Here is a 22,401-nt window from a genome sequence, read left to right as displayed (position 1 = left end):
TATTTTATTTGTCAACTGCACACATACACACCAAAAAATAAACGAAAAGAACCCACCTGCAACTTCGTCTTCCCTGACCTCATCTTCAACAATAAATTTATCTTCCACCAACAAAACATATATATGTGGAACAAATCAAAATCAATTTTAAAATCTAGAAAAATACAAACACCATAATCCTCATATTTTGTTTTTTAAACCAAAGAACACATTTTCAATTTTGAAACCCAATAAATCACCAGGTCGACAATCGACTGGTTCAGACAACAACCACCGGTTCTAGAGTGAAGACAGTGAGAACAAGGCGACTGTTTTGTGGCTTCTCTAAGATCCGGGTCCTCATAGCTCCTTCAATGGGCTTCTACAACATTGAAAAGTTGAAACTAGGGCTTTTACAGTTAGAAGGTTTTTGGCGGTGGTGGGAGGTGGGGAGTAAGTAGTAACGTTGGCGGAAACTCTGACCATGGATTGGTGGGGGAATCAAACACAAGAAGATGGAATGAGAATAGAGGGAAGGAGAGATGTATCTAGGTTTCTTTAGCAGTGTGGGTTATGATGTGTACTAAAATTGAGAGATACAGAGAGAGAGGGTGTGACCCTTTAATGTTTATATATATATATATATATATATATATATATATATATATATATATATATATATATATATATATGAAAAAGCTTCATAAATGGTCCATGTGGTAGTGAAATGACGAAAATGCGCTTCAGTTAATAGACAAAACTTAACGGAGTGAACAATAAGGATCACACATCAAAAGTTTTGAAACCACAATGACCATCTGTGATTTTTTTAAAACTTAGAGACTAAACTTCAAATTTGAGAAAAACACAGGGACCATTCATGATGTTTTTTATTAAAACAATTTGAAGAATATATAAAATAAACCTACGACTCCCTAGCATAATAACAATTGATGCGCATAAATCGATTTCTCCAACTCTTCATATTTGAATCACAAACACTTTCAAATACATAGATGTTTTTGTGACAAAGTCATACTTATATACTACTAACATAACTACAATATATAATATATATAATGAGAAGAACTTGAAAGGTCATTAATAAATACCATTAATTTAAGAAATATGAAAAGTTATTTAGGTTTCAAAGATACTTATAACATATGTATATATTAGAAAAAAAAATTAGTAAATTTCATTGATATAAGGAACATGAAAGGTTATTCGGTTTCAAATAAATATTGTTTGAGAATACAAATTTTATTGAACCACATCTTTTTGGATGATCTCATTTATAGTATCATACATACTTATAAAGTTAGCATTTTTTCTTGAATCTCATTCATTTGAAACCCCCATTTTTTTAACTTCCTCAAACCACATTCATTTGAAACCCATTTTTTTAACTAATGCAACTAAAAAGGTTTCTTAATTATGATTCAACACTCAAAAATTTTATAACATATATTATGTTTAATTAACATTTAGTGAAAATTTTACTATAAAAATGTCAATCTTTTGGGATGACATATATAAAAATCATATACAAATTTCAGAAGAAAATAAACTTAAAGGTTTTTGTGTTTGATTGAGGTCTTATGACCACTTTTGGATATTTAATTAAATGTTTTAATTTTTTTTTTGTTTTCTAATTGTACCGTTTCAAAAGGATAATTAATTAAAACTCATACATATGTTATACTTTCCATCTCTCTCTCTCTCTATCTCTCTCTCTCTCTCTCTCTATATATATATATATATATATATATATATATAATAGAGGTCAAAACATTTAAACCAAAATTCATTTAAAATATAATATTTCAATTGCTTTTTAATAATGATTGTAAAAATTTCAACATGTGTTACTTAATTGATTGATTAATAAAAATATTATTGTTTTGAAACTCCTAACTCTTAAACTTATATTATTTAATTTGTTAGTTAACTAAAATATTTTTCCTATATAAAGATGACATTTTTATGTTTGGTTACTCATATTTGTTTATGTAATTAGAAAACAAGGTGTACAAAGAATGACTCCTTTAATTTCACATATGAACGATACCACTAGAGAGGTATGTTGTCTTTAACCGCTGGTATGAGATCCACATACCCTTTTTAATTATTTATATTAATGCTTAGTAATATCTATTTTATATTTCTATTCACCTTAATTTTTTAGGTACAAATTAAGGAAGAGGATTTTCGACGCACCAACATAAAGTCAAACGTACGCCTTGCAAAATATGTAATTAAAATTAAATATCATATTTACTAATCGTCTTATTTTAAAACTATTGATGACATTTATGTATAATGATATATTTTGTATGACTTATTTCTTAATTTCAGTGTTTAATATTTGAAAGTTCATATATGAAACCTTGGATGTTTTGGTGTAATATAAATAATGTAATACAAAGTTTCTTAGTTCAATATTGTTTATTAATAGCTCATTCAAAACAACTTATTTCTTATTTTATCCAAAAAATATTATCGGACATAAGAAAAGTAGATTATATTAATGTTATACAAAAACTTATAACATATATTGGATATTATAAAAGTAAAAGTAAAGTTTATAAGGTATGAACTATATTTGATAATATCAAAATATAAGTTGATGGATTTTTATATTATTTGATAATTCGGTTAATGCCCAAAACATGACTAAAAACGTAAATTTCAACATATTTCTATTTTTTCCCATAATTCTTTTAACCACTTAAATGTATTCTTACGTAACGCGCGAGGTTACGCCTAATAGAATATATAAATATATTTTCCCCATTAAACTCCCCATTTGAACCCATTGGAGGTATCCTAAGAACTAAAACATTCTTAATGGTAGCTGAAATTATCACCAAAAAAAATAAAAAACCTTAAAAAACTACACCAAAGCAAACAAAACATAGACAACTTATCAGTGGCAAAACCATACTTTCTCATCCATTAATACCATATCAATACTGTTCGATTTAAACGACTTCAAGTAAACTTGTTGTTTCCATAAACGAACACATCTCATGAACTTCAGACCATCGATATCAATATTCAAATCACTAATCAACATGAACCCATGATATCAAATCACTAATCAACATGAACCCATCTCAAACACTTCAATAGTTCTAACAATTATATTTATCAACAATTATAAATAAAATTGACATACCACATGCGTTATTTATATAGACAATAAACATCATCATCACCTATTAAGGAACTAGACATTCCATCGGTAACAATATAGTTTCATAACACAATAAATTGAAAGACATATAAACGACGCCCACAAGAACCCGTAACCATTTCCCACAAGAACAGTCTCCCAATCGATTGACACGTTCGAAAATAACCTTTTACCAAAAGTTGTTTTTCACAAATAATAAGATATTAGACATACCATATATAGTCTTGAGAAATGCTATAACTATCTGGAATAAAATAATAACTTGTATTGATTTGTTAGATAGAATGCATAAATTGGTACGAATCCAAACAGTTGCATATTTTCTTTCCCGACTGTATTTGCAATTTCTCAGGAATCGAGCACGAAGTCAAGAGGTGTCAATCAGCCAATCAGGCAAACCGCTATAGCCCGCGAAACCTCGGACTATGGACCCATGCCCTAAGACAATTTGGGGGTGTAAGAATTTTTGCTAGATTTTGGGAGAGAAGGATGAGCAACAGAGGTAATAGCAGTGGAAGTGGCAGCAACAGCAACATCAGTTCTTCCAATCGCCCTGAATGGTTGCAACAGTACGATTTGATCGGTAAAATTGGTGAGGGAACTTACGGGCTTGTGTTCTTGGCGAAGATCAAATCCAATCGGAGCAAGTCTATCGCGATTAAGAAGTTCAAGCAGTCCAAAGACGGCGATGGTGTTTCCCCTACGGCAATTCGCGAAATCATGGTTCATTTCTTTCTCTCCCTCTCTCCCACACGTATTTTATTTTCTCTTTAATTTCAGGTTTTGGTAGACTAGAAGGTCATTGATCCTGCTTTCATTTCATTTTTGGTAACAATAATGTTAATGTTTCTTATAATTTTCTGGCCTTTCTATACATAATCAAGCTTAATTTTGGTTCTTGGATGTGTTGTGCTCCAGTTCGTGTATAAAACAAACGTTATATTTCTCCATCCCTGAAATGACTTATTGTGGATTTACCTGTTTTATGAGAAAGGGATCGAGTAATATTGCATAATATATCTGTTGAGCTCATAAACTTCACATTTTTATCAAGCAATCTCTTTCTTCATTTAAAGAACAGAAGGCTTTGACGCTTTGTTATTCCTTTATTTCATGTTTTTTTAGTCCTTTGAAATCATTGAAATGAACATGTTACAATGTTGATGCAGTTGCTTAGGGAGATAACCCATGATAATGTGGTAAAACTGGTGAATGTGCACATCAATCATATCGACATGTCACTCTATCTGGCTTTTGATTATGCAGAGCATGACCTCTATGTGAGCATATTATCTACCTTCTTATTTTACTTTCTTTTATTATTCAAAACACATTGTCATTTCTTGCATTTAACCCTTTCTTTCCATAGTAAAATTGAATAAACTTATGGGGTTTTGTACTCTACACCTTGACTTACTTTCTTTTTGTGTTTAAACACCAGGAAATTATTAGACATCACAGAGACAAAGTCAGCCAAGCTATCAACCCATACACAGTGAAGTCAATACTTTGGCAATTGCTTAATGGGCTAAATTATCTTCACAGGTAAGTGAAATTCATGAAGCTATTCCTTTTGGTTTCATAACACTTACATTTATCAAATCTTATACAGCAACTGGATTATGCATCGAGATCTTAAACCCTCCAATATTTTGGTAAGATTGTATATTTTTTCATGTTTCTTGGATTACATGGCATTTTTTTTTTAAAATTTGTGTACTTTAATCATATAGGTAATGGGTGATGGAGAAGAACAAGGAGTTGTAAAAATTGCTGATTTTGGACTTGCTAGAATATATCAAGCTCCACTGAAGCCATTGTTTGATAATGGGGTAAGTTTTTAAAAGGCAATAGTATTTTAGTATTTACATAATTACATATAATATAAAAAAAAATCATATGAAAATTCTTTCCATTTCTATTGACAGGTTGTTGTAACCATTTGGTATCGTTCCCCAGAGTTGCTCCTTGGAGGGAAACACTATACTAGTGCTGTTGGTATGAAACTTTTCCCTCCAAATTCTATCTTTTTACTATTATTTTTTAATTATTTAATATTATTAGATATGTGGGCTGTTGGCTGTATATTTGCTGAGCTTTTGACATTGAAGCCATTGTTTCAAGGACAAGAAGTTAAAGCCACACCAAACCCTTTTCAGGTAACAAATATGGATTTATTGATTAATATTTCATTAAATTTTATTTTTTTATTTCTATCCTAATATATGTTCTTGACTTCTTTCTTGTTCAGCTTGATCAACTTGACAAAATTTTCAAGGTTTTAGGTAAGGAAATATAAAATTGAAATTTGGTAAGGCCTTTCAAAGTTCTGAATCCATATTTGGATATAAATATGTTGACATTTTTTTCTGTTACAACATTCTACTTGTTATTTTTTTTTTCTTATATTCTACTTTGAAAAATTACTCTGTATTTGTTGAATAGATCTTTAGTTTAATTTCAATGACAATATCAGGTCATCCAACAGTAGAAAAATGGCCAACACTTGCCCATCTTCCACATTGGCAAACAGATCAGCAACACATCCAAGGACACAAATAGTAGGTTTCATTTTTATAATTTGTTATTATTATTACTATTATCATTATTATAATTTGTAGTCATAAATCATCTTACACCTATCATTTATTCTCCTTACAGTGATAGTCCTGGTCTTTACAGTGTTGTTCACCTCTCTCCAAAAAATCCCGCATACGATCTTCTCTCTAAAATGTTGGAGTATGTGTTTGCCTTTTTAAATTAATATAATTTTCAATTATATTTATATTGTGTATGTTGAAAAATATTGTTATCAAGTTCAAATCATAACTTCATTGGGTCCCACTTTGTTCTTGCAGATATGATCCTCGAAAACGTATAACAGCAGCACAAGCTCTTGAGCATGAGTCTGCTTCTCCCTCTCTCTCATACATACATACATACATACATACATACATACATACATGCATGCAGAAATTTTGTTATCATAGCATATAAACAATATGCAGTATATGATTGTATTTTTTGTATGTAGGTATTTTCGAATGGAGCCTTTACCTGGACGCAAGTAAAAATTCTTTTCTTAAATAAAAATCTTATTTTATAATTATAATATCAATCATTGTATTTAATGAGTAAAATTTGTAACTATAATAATGGTCAGTGCACTAGTCCCCCCTCAACCCGGGGAGAAAATAGTAAATTATCCAACACGTCCAGTTGACACAAACACAGATTTTGAAGGCACAACAAGTCTTCAGCCTACTCAACAGGTATAAGTATGATCTAAAACAAATGATTTTTTTTTAATCTGTTATAATTTATTTATTTATTTCATTTAAATGAAATATAATTTTTTCAGGCATCAGGAAACGTGGTGTCAGGGGGACAACATGTAATGCCAACTAGAAATGTTCCACGCCCTATGCACATGGCCGGCATGCAGAGGATGCAACAGCAGCAGCAGAATATGGCGGCGTATGGTCTTGCCTCTCAGGCGGCGATGGGCGGCGGCGGCGGTGCAATGAATCCCGGAAATATCCCGATGCAGCGGGGTGTTGCCGCCCAACAACAGCAACAACAACAACAGCAACAGGTTTCATATGTTTCTTGAAATAGCAATGTACTTTCATAATTAACAAAAGTACATTGCTATTTCTTGTATTTAAGATTTAACACTATTGTTTGTGTTCTTCTATGCCTTTATGCAATTTCTTTTTTGGAAGCAGTTAAGAAGAAAGGATGTAATGGGGATGCCTGGATACCCTCAACAAAAATCAAGACGTTTTTGAGGTAATTCTTGTATGAATATTACATTTTTTTTTTTCCTTATTAAAGTATTGTATTTTGAAAATTCAGTTATAGCAATTGAAATTAACAAAAGTACATTGCTATTTCTTACATTTAACAGTTTAGTTATTTTAGTATGCAGGGAACAGGGAAAGATCTGAAGTTATCAAGAGATTTCACTTTTGAGCACCTCAAGTCAGAAAAATGCAAAAACCAGATATGCTGTTTTTGAAAATATTTTATTGTTTACAGAAATTACCAGTTTTATATGGTAAGACTGCATATTATCTAATATATAGATATTTATTTAGCAATAGAGAAAACTCTCATGTTGTCTTTTTCAATGTTTGTGTTTATTGGTAAGAGGCATTAACAATCATTCTTATATGGCGGTTGGTTTGCTGGATTCCATGGGATTTGGCCGGAATTGGAATTCAATTCCTAATTTTGATTGCAAAAGGATATGGAATTGAATTGTGTGGGAATTCAATACTTGCATCTGATGGATATCAAAATTTCATCCTAAAACCCCATGGAATTCAATTACAATCATATTCACTTGTTAAAATTACACAAATGCCATGAAGTTGGTTTCTTCTTGTGTTATTATTAAGTTTTGTAATAATGGTTTTGTGAACAAGAATTAGAAAAAGGTAATTTAAATATTTTTACAAGTATTTAATACGTTCTGTGAACAAAAAGTTAATAAAGGACAATTTTCTCATTTGTTATTATTTACATTTCTAGGTCTGGATGGAATTATAAACCAAGTAGAAATACACAAAGGAATTGAATAGCATTTCATTCTGTTTTCTACTTTCTACCATCAATAGTGATAAATTTAATTCTTTCATATTCTAAGTCTTTTAAGTTACTTTTTTTTATACATCTATTTTTTTCTTCAAAACTCTCCCGACTCTCGATGATTGTTTGAACCCATCTTTTCTTGAAGTAGCAAACATAGTGAATGTGTATAATGATAATTAATATGCAAGTTTATATATATATATATATATATATATATATATATATATATATATATATATATATATATATATATATATATATATATATATATATATATATATATAGGGAAAAGTTCAATAGAGAACGATAATTATTGGTTCTTCAAGAAACCAAATCTTTCTTTCAATTTCTAGAGCTTATTTTTTATCGAAAAAAAATCTAAAAATATCTAAATTTATAAATTAACATTGTGAATGTGAAAAATATTTTTCGGATTCACATTGTGAATCTTCAAAGATTCACATTGTGAATTTGACGGAAAAAAAATCGAATTTGATATCATTGGAAAAAGGATAAAAACTTATGAATTTCTGTATTTTTAGTTTTTTTTTGATAAATAATAAGTTCTAAAAGTTGAAAAAAAGATTGGTTCCTGAGTTATTTATGGTTCTCTATTGAACCTCACCATATATATATATATATATATATATATATATATATATATATATATATATATATATATATATATAAAGCAACTTATTTATTTTTTGAATAAGCTTTTATAAACTTGTAAACATTTAAAACCTTGAAAAAGGTTAGAATGGTGCTTGTGGTTCATAAGACCCAGTTCTTCACTCAATACGATCAATACAATGTATCGTTTCGAAGTAACATGTGTGTTGATGATGATGAAGACAAGGTTGAAACATATGGTACTATAATAGACCTAGAGTATATGACTTATTTACGAGATGAAAAATATGGAATGAATGCTTTAAAAAAGAATTGTTATTTTGGTTGTATGAATTGTTTAATTTTAAGTATTGTAAAACTATAATTATTTAAATTTCAGTGTTTGAAAAAGACTCAAGTTTAATAAAAATAATTTATATAAGTTTCAGTTTATTTTAGCATCCTGTAAATTAAAAAAAAACATACGTTTTTTTTTAGACTATAGACTCTTGATCTCTGCAGATGTGATCCGCATTCTGTAGATTTTTTACCTGTTGAAAAAATAACATCGGAATGAAACAACATTATATGGATGTTAGAGTGGGGATAAAAGAGGGTTTCTGAAATCGATGAGAGCTTGGATCTTTTTGAAGGATCGTGTGAACACTTTCTTAATTTGATATTTCGATTCTATGCCTAGGTTACATGAAATCCAGATTATGGGATAATCATTCAAGGAACAATCTCAAATCAAGGCATTGATGAGAGGAGCCATAAACTAGGGTTTATATACGATTCAAAATTTTCTGATTACCAAAGATAAGTATCAATCAACATTAAATATTGATTTTATCTCATAATTAAGGGATGACGGTTTTCAAGGATAATTATGGATAATATATTTCCGAAAACAAAATTTTCATAACATTTTTCTTAACAAATAAATTTTCGGGTCGGGCACCCCTTGACCCCCGTCGTTTGGTCGAATCAAGATTAAACTTATTTTATGCAAATGTGCGTTCCACACTTCCTAATTTGTAATAAAATCAAGAATAAAGCTCCATTGATAATCTGTAAATTTCATCCTAATAAAATAATCGAATAATCTCTGGTGGGTTGATGACAAAAATCACCAACTGACATGTTGTATTACACTCGCATTTATTTTATCAAATATCTTTGTAATGGATAATGACTTAAAAGGGTAATATATTTTTTGATTTGTACATATTTGGTCGTTGAGTTTTTCGTCCACATTTACCCTTTCAACATGTTTAACTGTACACATTTAATCCTTGTTATCGGCTACTCTAGGTAATCCTAAAATAATAACTTAAAAGGGTAATATATTTCTCACTTTGTACACATTTATTCCTTAATTTTTTTTTACACATTTAGTCCTTTATATATATATATATATATATATATATATATATATATATATATATATATATATATATATATATATATATATATATATATATATATATAGACCTAGGTTCAAATGTGGACGAGCATCTATTGTGCGGACGTGTGGACAATGTTATTCTGTGAGAATGACGAAGAAAATATGTTGTTTGATAATATGAATACGTTCAATCTTATATAACTATTGTCATTATCACATATTCTCACTAATTAAATTGTCTATAAGGTTATTACAGACTTTTTATTATTATTCTCATTCTGTTAGAATGTTATCTGAATGTTTATTGAGTCGTATTCTGTCAGAATGAAAATAAGTGAAACGATTTGTGAGAACAAAAATGAATAAAAATTAATGAGAATGCATGAAAATGATGATATTTTTATAAGGTTGAACGTATTCGCATTACTAAACAACTTATTCTCTTAGTAATTCTCATAAAATCGCACTGTCCACACGTCCGCACAATAATTGTCCATCCACGTTATAATCTAGCCCTATATATATATATATATATATATATATATATATATATATATATTGCAAAATAAGTCTTTATTGTTTTTGTACACATTCAGTACTTATGATCGGTTTTTTTAGGGTTTCTCACACCATCCTACGTAGCACAATCATTAATAAGGTGATCGAGGGTTGTTCATGGTTATGGTCATTGCGGCTTCGGCTACTTGATTGCTTAGTTCTTGTGGTTTGCCTTAGGTATTGTGTTATGAAGTATGAACATCGTAACTTCTTCATATGATCACATATTCTAACGTCCTTTATATACACATGTTCGTATTTGAGTCTACTATATATTTCATTTAGATTACTCCCGTTGCAAGGTAATATATTTTTACTTAGGATCTTTATATCAATGTATTATTTATGAATGTATATATGAATGTTTTTTTAATCGTAATTAAAAATATATTGTTTTTTAATGGGAGTAATCTAAACAAAAGTTGTAATAAACTCAAATACAAACATGTGAATATAAAGTTCGTCAAAATTTGTGATCATATGAAGAAGTCACGGTGTCCAGAACACAAGACCTAAGCTAAACCACAAGAACTAAGCAACCAAGCAGCCAAGGTCGCAGTGACGGTGACCATAAGCATGAACAATCTTGAACACCTTATTAATGATTGTACCGCATAGGATGTAGTGAGAAAAACCTAAAAAAATCGATCATAATTCCTGAATGTGTACAAAAACAACAAAGACTTATTTTTCAATAAAAAAATGTGACATCCCTAAATTCACGGTCATTTTAAAAATTTTATTTATGCTTATTTAAAAATCAGAGTATCATTTTTGAAACGTAGTATTGCGAAATTTGTTCCAAGAAAACATGATAATGATGTTATCAAAGCATTTCCAAAGAAATGTATTTTTATTTAAAACATTGGAATGTCATCATCAATATATAAACATAAGCATAAACAGACCTTACATTCATTTACACTAATGATTTACATCCCCTTTAATCTCTCAGTATAATGTATCTTCGTATCAATACCTGTGATTCAAATAAATTGAGTGGGTCAGGTTGGGAAACCTGGTGAGTATATAGAGATTTCAATCCCACAATGTTATATATATATATATATATATATATATATATATATATATATATATATATATATATATATATTAGAACTCGTGATATACAATTTCACCTCATATAAAAATTTTTACCCTACCCCGTCGATGCTCACAACGACATGATCCATACTCCTAGATCTAAAATTAACAGCTTTACCTAATCCATACTCCCGAATTAGGTATGTCTTAATCCATGCTCTCAGTTCAATGACAAATTACCATGTCCACTCCATACTCTTGGACTAGGGACAAATGACTATGCATAATCCATGCTCTCGGATTAATGACAAATAATTACGTCCTCCTATACTCTCGGACTAAAGATGAATGACTATGTCTAATCCATGCTCTCAGATCAATGGCAAAATTTAAAGTTCGACCCTCCGTGTATATCTCATCCGTACTCATAAGAAGATACTACCTGATATTCATCCCAATTAATTTAGGTTTATTATGTATCCTAAATCATCATGTATTATCATATATGCTCTTAACACGTATTTCAGACAATAAAAAATATTTCACACACAAACATATATTTAATACTTTAATCAATACTTGTATTAAATCATGTTCATGAAAGAGACTATGCACTCACTTGTTAAAGTGATGACTCCAAACTCAGGTAGTGCTTCGCTTCTAACAATTTTATTTTCCTTCAACGAAACCTAGTATCATTTCCACTAGATTTTAGTATAATATTTATTGTGACTAATTATTAGTCTAAATTTACGAGCGATATTGTTTTATAAGTGTTAAACAATACTTTTCAACTACTATGTACATACATGAAACACCGGAGGGAAGGACCATTTTGGCATAAAAGTTGTTCTGAAATCCAACAACCTTATGCGACCCTTCAAACCAAATTCCCCCTATCACGAGTAGTTAAAAGACATTACAATAACATTTTATATTTTGTAATACTTAGCACATATATTGTTTATAGGTTCATAATAACGATAATGAACTTAAACATAAGGTATACATAAAGGACGGTAAGCATAACTCTATTTACAGGTGGTTTAGCGAGAAGCCAAACTTTGTGCGGGCAGAACTTCGTCGCTGAATCTTTCTAAAAAGATTCTTGTAGTACTTCAACGCTCACCTTACTATACTAAAACTTCAGAAAGAAAACTCGAATCACGAGGGATCGAAATGCTTGGGGGATTAGAAGAGAAAGACTCTTCAATCAAGAGAATGATGCAAGAAATATGAGAGGCTAGAGGCTCTTAATTATAGTAATTGAATTTTCAAAAACTAATTACTTAATGACCTTATAGTTATTTAAACGACTAAACACCCTTTTATACTACTATTTTAAATAGATTTAATGATATATGTACTAAACTAATGTCGAAAGTACTCAACACTAGTCTTATAACGACACCATTGTCGATATCTTTCGAATGATATATAAATATGTATATATGATTTATACTTTATTTTAATACTTAAATATGCTATTATAAATTATAATTTGTTGTGACAACCCGAAAATCCTTGTCTTGTAAAGTCCAACTATTCAACTCAGCCGATAGTCAGCCTTCGTTTTGCTATCTTTTAACGAAAATGTGAGTCTATATGAGCATTCTAGGCTTAGTCTAACCTGGATATGAGTCTTAAGAAGGGTTAGAAAGTGTGTAGCATCACAAAATTGGCCAAACACACCAAAGAAGGTGTGTGCTGCCGCACACCTGCGTGTGCGGCCAGTCAACCGCACACCCAACCGCACACACCCTCCAGCCTCACACTCGACCCTATATATTGAACACTTAGCCAACCTTACACCCCCTTTCTCCCACTCCTTCAAAGATGAAAATTTCTTTCTCTAGAAATCTTCATCCAAGAACACTCTAAGGGCTTCAAAAACGTGAATTACTCCATCAATCAGCTTGTTATACTGGTAAAACACTTGAAACTAAGCCAAAAACTCATAGTGTTCTTTGTGTTCTTCGTCCTTTGAAGGTGTACGGCCGCACCCCTTCATAAGGTGGCCGCACTCATTCAAAACTCTCCAAAGTGAGGAGAAAACACCTCAAAATCGACATTTTGGACTCAAATGAGGAGTGTACGGCCACACACTCCTGTGTACGGCCGCACACACCTTCTCTACGGCTGCACACTCATGTGTGTAACCGCACACACAACTTGGCCGCACTCCCTGGCCGCACACTCACAAAGGTTGAGTTTGGTGGCCTTACACTCAAATCTAATGCCCCACACTCATTTAGGGACTTCAATGGGTGTTTGTGACACTCATTTCTAAGTGTTCTCATGTACCTAACGTGTATTCATGTGCCTATTAGTGGTTATATACCCTAAATATATTCATATATGTGTTATTACATGTTAAACTAGGATCCGTTTGTGCTCACGACTTCATTCGACATCCGGTGATCCTATATCAATCTTTCTTTCGAGTTACTCGTTTCAGGTGAGTTCATACCCCTGAATTAACCTTTTAAATAATTTTAGATGCTTTTATGGCGGGGAATACAAGTTAAACTATAGAGTTATCAGATCAATCACATGTGATTAATAACTCTATAGTAAATGGATTTCTGCATGGTAAACTGTTTCATCCAGCGAAAGGTTTTCAAAGCTTGTTTTACAAACTAAAACCAAGTCATAAATCATTATTTATAGATGTTTGCATGATAAACCACTTTATCCAACTAAAGGTTTTCAAATCTAGTTTGTATAAATTGACATTGAGTCATAAATCATTATTAATAGACTTTTGCAAAATAAGCCATTTCATTCGGTTAAAGGTTTTCAAATATTGTTTTCGAATCTCTTTTAAAGTATAAGAACCCCTTTTTAACTTATCAGATTCTTATTTTTAAAGTTTTTCCAAAAGTTATACCAAAACTTCCGTTATACTCTTGTATGGTTAAATGCATGCCTGTATATGTATAGCTATATAAGTAATATTTAAAGGACTTAGGAAGGCTAACTCGCTTTAATTCCTCTTCCTTGTTTGGATGTGGCTTTAGGGTAATGGTTATCCGTCCGAAGATCATTTAAATATTAGTTATATATCATATATACATATATAGACATAAAAGTCCTCTCAGTAGATTCATCACCTTTGGGTAGCAAAGGCTTCTAGATAACCTCTCAGGTAACTATAGTTTAGAAACCCACTCTAACACTCATAAAGGAGAACCCACTCTAACACTCGTAAAGGAGAACCCACTATAACATTCAGTAAGGGGAACTTAGTTATATCCATACTCTAAAACGTATACCCTTTGTAAAAGAAAGGTTTATAGAAATCAAAATACGAGATGCATCCTCAAGACGTGGATTTCACCGTTGTCAAGTTGGTAACCAGAGTCTCCTGGAGGGAGAGCGGGCATTGTGTGTATAGATCTATACGGGACCGACAATCCCACATCCTGACCGCTAGCTACAGTCCCGACCGACCAAGCCAAGGGATGACAAATGTCACATTCACTACGACACCAGCAGGTCGTCAAGTACTCTATTGTCATTCAGTATGGTTACGAGTATCTCTAGAACTACCTTAAAATTTATGGATTTAAGGTAATAAGTATCATCATGATGATTTCTCGATATAAAATAATCCTTATAATACATCATCCTAGTTACACACTAGGCCACGTTTCAAATCTTTAAATGAACCTCCTTAGGATTAAAAGATTCTTTTACACTTTGCTAGACGTATTGTTCATTCGATACCGTCTGGAGTCTATACTTCCTTCTGTTAGACTTTTCGAGGCGTCCTGCCTGGAGTCTATGTTTTTATTTACTTTTAGCCAGCAGGGTTACTGCTGAAGTAAAATATTATTTTCCCTATTACTTTTACTTGTGATATTCTCACATCTTCTTTATAGTAAAAACTATATTTTGATAAAGGTAGTTACCTTTAAGGGGAAAATGTTTCTTAAATATAAAACATATGAGTCTTGTAGAAGACTGCTTTTAATAGAGATACTCCTTGGTTTAAACATAAAACAACTGAGTCTTGGTAGAAGACTACTTTTTATTAGAAAATATGAGATTTTCTGGAAAGGATTCTAACACTCTGTAAATTTCTAAACCTCTATCTTTTACGTGATTACTTTAAAGGAAAACATGTATTTATACAAATGTCATTAAATGCTTATGAACTCACCAACATTAAAAATGCTGATACTCGCTTTCAAAATAACTTGTATTCTCAGGTCGTTAGTAGACAGGTACACTCTGGGAGCGTTTATGAAGACAGCCTTGTACTGAGCTGCACTCTATGTATTTCCCTGTATTTACTTGATGTTACTACTATGTAACATCCAAAATTTCAAAACAATTAAAACTTTTCAAAATCACCCATTTTATTAACATTGTTGCAAAAAGGTTTTCAATACATTATTAAACAGAGTAGTTTCCCAGGTTCATATCATAAAACACCAACGCGTGGAACGGTACGATCACGCCCTTGCCTTGCCACAGACTCTTGAGAACCTGAAACATAAAACCACAACTGTAAGCCCGAAAGCTTAGTGAGATACCCCCAGAATACCAACCACATATACGCCTTTCCAGGCCCTGACCTTCCGGTCCATGTGTCTCAGGGGACTTCCGTCCCTGCTGGGTAAGCCTTCCGGTCCTACCCACGCCGACCTTCCGGTCCATCACACAACATAATCGCCTTCCGGCCCATAACATATTGCCTTCCGGCCCATAACATATCGCCTTCCGGCCCATAACATATATTGCCTTCCGGCCCATAAGCATAAAATGCATATACAACATAACGAATAATCATATAGCAGTTCATAGACAACAATCGATCAACAGATTACATATCATAGCATTACTCTAACAAGATACCGGTCTAGCCGGTCACTATCATAACATTACCCTATGAATCAGTCAACATACTAAATGCATACATACGCCTTTCCAGGCCATGACCTTCCGGTCCACATAGTAATGCCTTCCGGCCTGTAACATATAATGCCTTCCGGCCTGTAACATATAATGACAACTACCCGGATTTCCATTCGGTAAAAAGGGTCGGCCTTGGTGCCATAAACCCTAGCGATATAGTGAGGATAACTCACCTCAAAACTGCCGACTGAACAGATAGCTCAAGCTGCTCCGATCACTGATACGATCTCCACCTCTGGACAGTCACCAATGCACTAAACTCAAACAATAACAACAATTACCAAAATACCCCTGGAACCACTGGTAAATCCTTGGTCAAAGACAAGGTCAAAGTCAACCCCTGACTGACCCTACTCGCCGAGTCAACCCTATGACTCGCCGAGTCCCCATACTCAGAACTTCACTCAACCCGCGATCTAACTCGCCGAGTCACCCCAAGACTCGCCGAGTTCAACGACTCTGAGTCCACTCGCCCTTAACTCACCGATTCCTTAAGACACCCTTTCTACACGTCGAGTATCCCCTTTTTACTCGACGAGTTCCTCCTGGAAGAATCGCGGGGCCACCCCGACTCAACTCTCCGAGTCTGAAGAACAACTCGACGAGTCCCAGTAAATCTTCAAGCTACTCGCCGAGTCTGTTCATCGGACTCGGCGAGTCCATGCCATGCAACCGCTCAAACTGCTTTCTAATGGCAGAACTGCTCCGACCATTCATAGGCCTGGCCTTCCTAGACTGGTCCATCACGTAAGGTCCTCATTTTGGTGCTCATGGTACACCCCAAGACTTATAATTTACATATTGACCTAAGGCATAAGGATTCCAATCCAAAACCTTCATCAATTCCCGAAATGTACAGGCATGGGACATTCTGGACCTCCAAAGGTCCCAATACAGAGTCACAATCGTTTGGGGGACTAGGGTAGCATTCAATCTAATCCCAAAAGGGTTCCACAAACCCTAATTCCATAAACACATCAACATAGCAGAGTATACTCGAATTCTTACCTGGATGATGTATTCTCTGTGTCCCCAATCCTCAGAATGTGACTCCCTTGCTGCTCCTTTAGCCAATCCCTTCTCTTCCTTGCACAACCACTCTTCTATAATCAACAATGGCCTATAATCCTTGCTCCAGATGCACACAATCGATTTAGGGTTCTTCTCAGAAGGCTAAAATGAACAATGACGGCCAATGAGTCCTTTTTATACGTCCCAAACCTGAACGGTTAGGGTTTTCGCTAAACAGCGTAGACTCGCCGAGTCCATATCTGGACTCGTCGAGTCCAGTCGCGAACCCGCGACCAAGTCTGCGATCCTACTCGGCGAGTCTAGGCTCCAACTCGCCGAGTCCCCTCTTAAAACACCCCAGAAACATAATTATTACAATACCTGAAATTCCGGGCTATTACAATTCTCCCCCACTAGGATTAGACTTCGCCCTCGAAGTCTCACTCTGAAAATAGTTCCGGATGCTGCTCCCGCATCTCACGTTCCGGCTCCCAAGTCATTTCCGATCCCTTCCGGTGTTGCCACTGAACCAATACCAGAGGTACCTCCTTGTTCCTCAGAACCTTGATCTTCCGATCCCTGATGGCCACTGGTCTCTCAGCATAATTCAGGCTCGCATCCACCTGAATATCCTCTAATGGAACCACTGCCGACTCATCGGCTAAGCACTTCCTCAATTGCGACACATGAAAGGTGTCGTGGATATGTCCCAACTCCGCTGGCAACTCCAATCGATAGGCTACCCGGCCTATCCTTGCAATCACCCGAAATGGCCCAATGTACCGGGTCCCCAACTTGCCTCTCTTCCTGAAGCGAATCGCTCCTTTCCAAGGAGAGGCCTTCAGGAGTACGAGGTTGCCGACCTGAAACTCAAGCTCGGACCGGCGTCTGTCTGCATAACTTTCTCTGTCGGCTCTGTCGAATCTGCTCTGTCGACTGAAGCACGATCTCTGTACTGCACATCACTCTCTGTAACCGAAAATTACCCAAGATGCAACTCTGCTCTAAATCTCAACGATCACTCGACCCATAAGGGTTAGGAAACCCTGAACCACCGGATCCCCGATCCAAAGCCCACTTTGTCCATTCCGGACCGACTGAGAGATCCATTCTCACTCTCAGAGCAACTCTCACAAGTTCTCCTCTTGCCATCACATACACATACTGAACTAGTCCCAACACCCGCAGGTTGAAAGACCCGATACCCTGATGATATCCTCGAACATCTCCCAAGATGAACCACTACATCCACCCTACACTCTGATCAGAATCACACTGAGAATTTAAGATTCTCTTTCTCCCTGCATCCCTTCTGAGCCTCAACAGACATCCCAAACCGGATGGGTTCCTACTTCGCTGCCGCGAACACGATGCTCGAAGGCATACTCGAAATACTCTAACCATAACTCTGCTCTGCAGCTTTCATTCTCGTGAACTTGCACTCCCCTTCGGAGTTACACACCTTTCTCTTTTCCTTCCAAGGGACCCTCTTGGCCATAATGCCACTCCAACCGGTGCTACGGTGCTTACCCCAAGCGACACCACCCTTTTTGCGTAACCGCTATTCACATACTCTGGTTCTCATTGCAGGGGATCTCAATCCCATGCACTCTCTCCACTCATCAAAATCACTGCCTCAGATAAACAAGATTACTATCCCGGGGCCAGACCTTCCAATGCAATCACACTGCAACATACACGATCCGCAATCTCAAACTGATCCAGCAATACCAACAGAGTCTCCAGCATGACTGGACCGACTCTCATAACACATACTAGCCACTCGAGGCTATATCTCTGTGGGTCCGTACACCCAAACTCTGCGAACCCTCAGGTTCTAACTCTGGGAACCTTCCGGTTCCAGCTCTAGAAACATGCACAACATAATCCCGTGGGATTAATGCAGTACAACCCATCACGTACCTCAAACATACCAATACTCTGATCGCATAACCCTGGTTACTTACTCAAGCTTGATCCCGGCCTTCTCTCAGGCCTCCACAATCAAATGCCCTAGGTCTGTATCCCGCCCCGCATACCCGACACTCGCTCTCGTCGGCCTATACTCTGCGCTGACAAACACTGCTGAATCCCAACAGCTAAGCACCCTCACATACTCATCGATCTCCCAGAGAATTCTCCAATTCTCCCCCACTAAAGCACTGACTAACTGCCACCGATCGTCATTAACGACCTTTCAGAACAATCCTGCACAAAGAGAACATTTACCCACTGACTGCTTCCCACAAGCATAAGCAACCCTCAGCAAAACACATCTCCTCCCTGATCAATCCACTCAAAAGAATCCGGTCTTTCAATTATCCACTCTACGACTGCAGATGCTACCCGACATTCAACCCAGTGCCGCATCTCCACTAACAACCCTCACGAACGATAACCAACAGAATTCCCAACAATAACCCGTAACCAAACCCACAACCTGCCAAAGGATGAATACCACATCGAAAACCGCACAAGGCTACCGGCACCAAAACACCAAACTATAACCATACCAAACCATCAGGGAACAACGAATGCCAAAGTGAAAACCTGAAGCACCAATCCATAACCATGCCAAACCCGCGAAACAACGAATACCGCATCGAAATCCACACAAGATACCAGCACAAACAATACGCCACAATCAATGCAAGACAATCAAGACATCAAGAAAGCATCATACCCGCAGCTGCCTCCGGCACTGCTCCGTCTCCCTCTGCCGCAAGCCGATAAGCACGACCCTGAGCCCTTGGGGCTCTGCTCCATCCTGTCCTCCTCCTGAACTCCTCAAGGTGGCTGGTGCTAGAGCCTGCACCGGTCCTGTAGAAAGCTGTGGACAGTTGACCCTCAAATGTCCAACCTGCCGACACTGATAACAAATCCTCAAATCCCGAATTGGCACTGACTGCCGACAATCCCGTGCACCGTGCCCCTCCTTTCTGCACTTGCGGCATGCACCACCGGACCAACAAGCTCCGGTGTAACCCCTCCCACACTTCCCACAAGTGTGGCCGCTCCGATCCCCCATTCTAACATCTACGGTCCTGGACCGTTTCGGCGCCGACTGCGACTGCATCGGGGCCTGCCTCAGCTCACGCAACTGCAACTCAACCTCTAACTCACGCCACATGGCGGCCTCCTGCAACTCCAACAAGGTCTCACACCTCTGCGCAGACACGAACTGTCTGATATCCCTCTTGAGCATACTCAGATATCAGGACATCTGAGCCTGCTCCGAAGCGAACTCAGGGCAAAACATCGCCCTCTCAATAAACATCCTGGTGATCTTAGTCACCGACTCCGAATCCTGCTTCAGCTCAAGGAACTCCCGAGAAAATCTCTCCCTCTCATCTCGCGGAACATAGCGAGTACTGAACATCTCTCTAACTGATCCCCTGAAACCGCAGCCCTCTGCGCGTTGGAATATGACCCCATGGTCAATCTCCACCAATAGGTCCAGAGCACACCTCGCCCTCTGATCAGCAGGGCATAAACTCGTGGAGAAACACCCCTCCACGTCTGATAACCATCTCATAGCAGCAATCGGGTCCTGAACTCCATCGAATGTGGGAGGCTTCGTATAATAGAAGTCCCGATACTGAAAACCCCGACTAGCTACTCTCTTTGCCGTTGCTACAGCCGCTGTAACTGCCGCGGCAGCCATCTCTGCGTGAGCCGCATATCGCTCATCAAACTACTCAACCATGGCGGTCCTGATCGACCTAAACAATTCTGGCGACTCAGCCCGTAACAATGCAGCAACCTCATCACGCAGGATCTCGCGAATCCTCGCATCCCGCTCGCTCGTGCTCGTCCGATCGATAACCTCCGACGGCACCGATTCACCCGGAACTCGCTCCCCCGCTCCAGATCCTGATCCGGATCCACTATCATCATGCCTCGAAATCTCCATACTGAAGGCACCCTACCAATCTCAGACACTTCCCACAATCCTGGGATCCAACTCTCGCAACCCTACCCTAGAGACCATGGTTTCCCTGATACGCGTATGGGTCCTGTGCTTTCAGTAGTACGGGCCCATACTACCTTCCACACCTACCCATATTTGTATAAAGTACTACCACAATACCCTAGGGAACATGCATAACAACTATCAACCCTCACCACTAGAGGAACACTGAGAATATCCCATAAGGGACCCTAGGCTACAGGCATCACAAATCAGGCAACATTATCATGAATTCCTAAAGATCCCTAGCCTAACTCTAGCATGCTGTTCTATCAAGCTCAATAAAACAAATATCACGTATGGTATCTTGGGGTTACTTACTGGCTCCGGCTGATCGTACCTCCGCGTCCTCCTTTTACTAAATTTGAAAACCATTTTAATTTCTCTTTTTAAAATCCTCCTCGATTTGAGACTGGAGTCACACGAATGTTTCCCCAATTCACTCAAACCAAGGCTCTGATACCAACTTGTAACATCCAAAATTTCAAAACAATTAAAACTTTTCAAAATCACCCATTTTATTAACATTGTTGCAAAAAGGTCTTCAATACATTATTAAACAGAGTAGTTTCCCAGGTTCATATCATAAAACACCAACGCGTGGAACGGTACGATCATGCCCTTGCCTTGCCACAGACTCTTGAGAACCTGAAACATAAAACCACAACTGTAAGCCCGAAAGCTTAGTGAGATACCCTTAGAATACCAACCACATATACGCCTTTCCAGGCCCTGACCTTCCGGTCCATGTGTCTCAGGGGACTTCCGTCCCTGCTGGGTAAGCCTTCCGGTCCTACCTACGCCGACCTTCCGGTCCATCACACAACATAATCGCCTTCCGGCCCATAACATATTGCCTTCCGGCCCATAACATATCGCCTTCCGGCCCATAACATATATTGCCTTCCGGCCCATAACATATATTGCCTTCCGGCCCATAACATATATTGCCTTCCGGCCCATAAGCATAAAATGCATATACAACATAACGAATAATCATATAGCAGTTCATAGATAACAATCGATCAACAGATTACATATCATAGCATTACTCTAACAAGATACCGGTCTAGCCGGTCACTATCATAACATTACCCTATG

The 22,401-nt window shown here is 36.3% G+C and overlaps 1 protein-coding gene across 2 annotated transcripts; it reads left to right on the top strand.

Moving 5' to 3' along the window:
- The first annotated feature begins 3,427 nt into the window (after positions 1–3,427).
- Positions 3,428–7,346, top strand: CDKE;1 (cyclin-dependent kinase E;1). Of its 2 annotated transcripts, none has more exons than XM_079001257.1 (16): positions 3,428–3,901; positions 4,348–4,458; positions 4,620–4,723; positions 4,791–4,833; positions 4,912–5,010; positions 5,107–5,176; positions 5,243–5,337; positions 5,430–5,463; positions 5,655–5,739; positions 5,840–5,917; positions 6,037–6,084; positions 6,213–6,245; positions 6,342–6,450; positions 6,540–6,773; positions 6,907–6,970; positions 7,110–7,346. In XM_079001257.1, exons 1-15 carry the CDS (start codon positions 3,668–3,670, stop codon positions 6,967–6,969), a joined length of 1,440 nt encoding a protein of 479 aa, XP_078857383.1. In that variant the 5' UTR covers positions 3,428–3,667; the 3' UTR covers position 6,970; positions 7,110–7,346. The 2 variants fall into 2 exon arrangements, with proteins under 2 accessions (XP_078857383.1, XP_078857382.1); XM_079001256.1 differs by having other exon boundaries at positions 3,429–3,901; positions 7,103–7,346.
- The last annotated feature ends 15,055 nt before the right edge of the window (positions 7,347–22,401 follow it).

The sequence above is a fragment of the Lactuca serriola genome, chromosome 5 (genome assembly GCF_051521515.1).
Source record: "Lactuca serriola cultivar US96UC23 chromosome 5, Lser_US96UC23_V15, whole genome shotgun sequence".
In the NCBI taxonomy this organism is placed as follows: domain Eukaryota; kingdom Viridiplantae; phylum Streptophyta; class Magnoliopsida; order Asterales; family Asteraceae; genus Lactuca; species Lactuca serriola.
The sequence above is the reverse complement of the archived record's forward strand: the minus strand, read 5'-3'. Positions and strand labels throughout refer to the sequence as shown.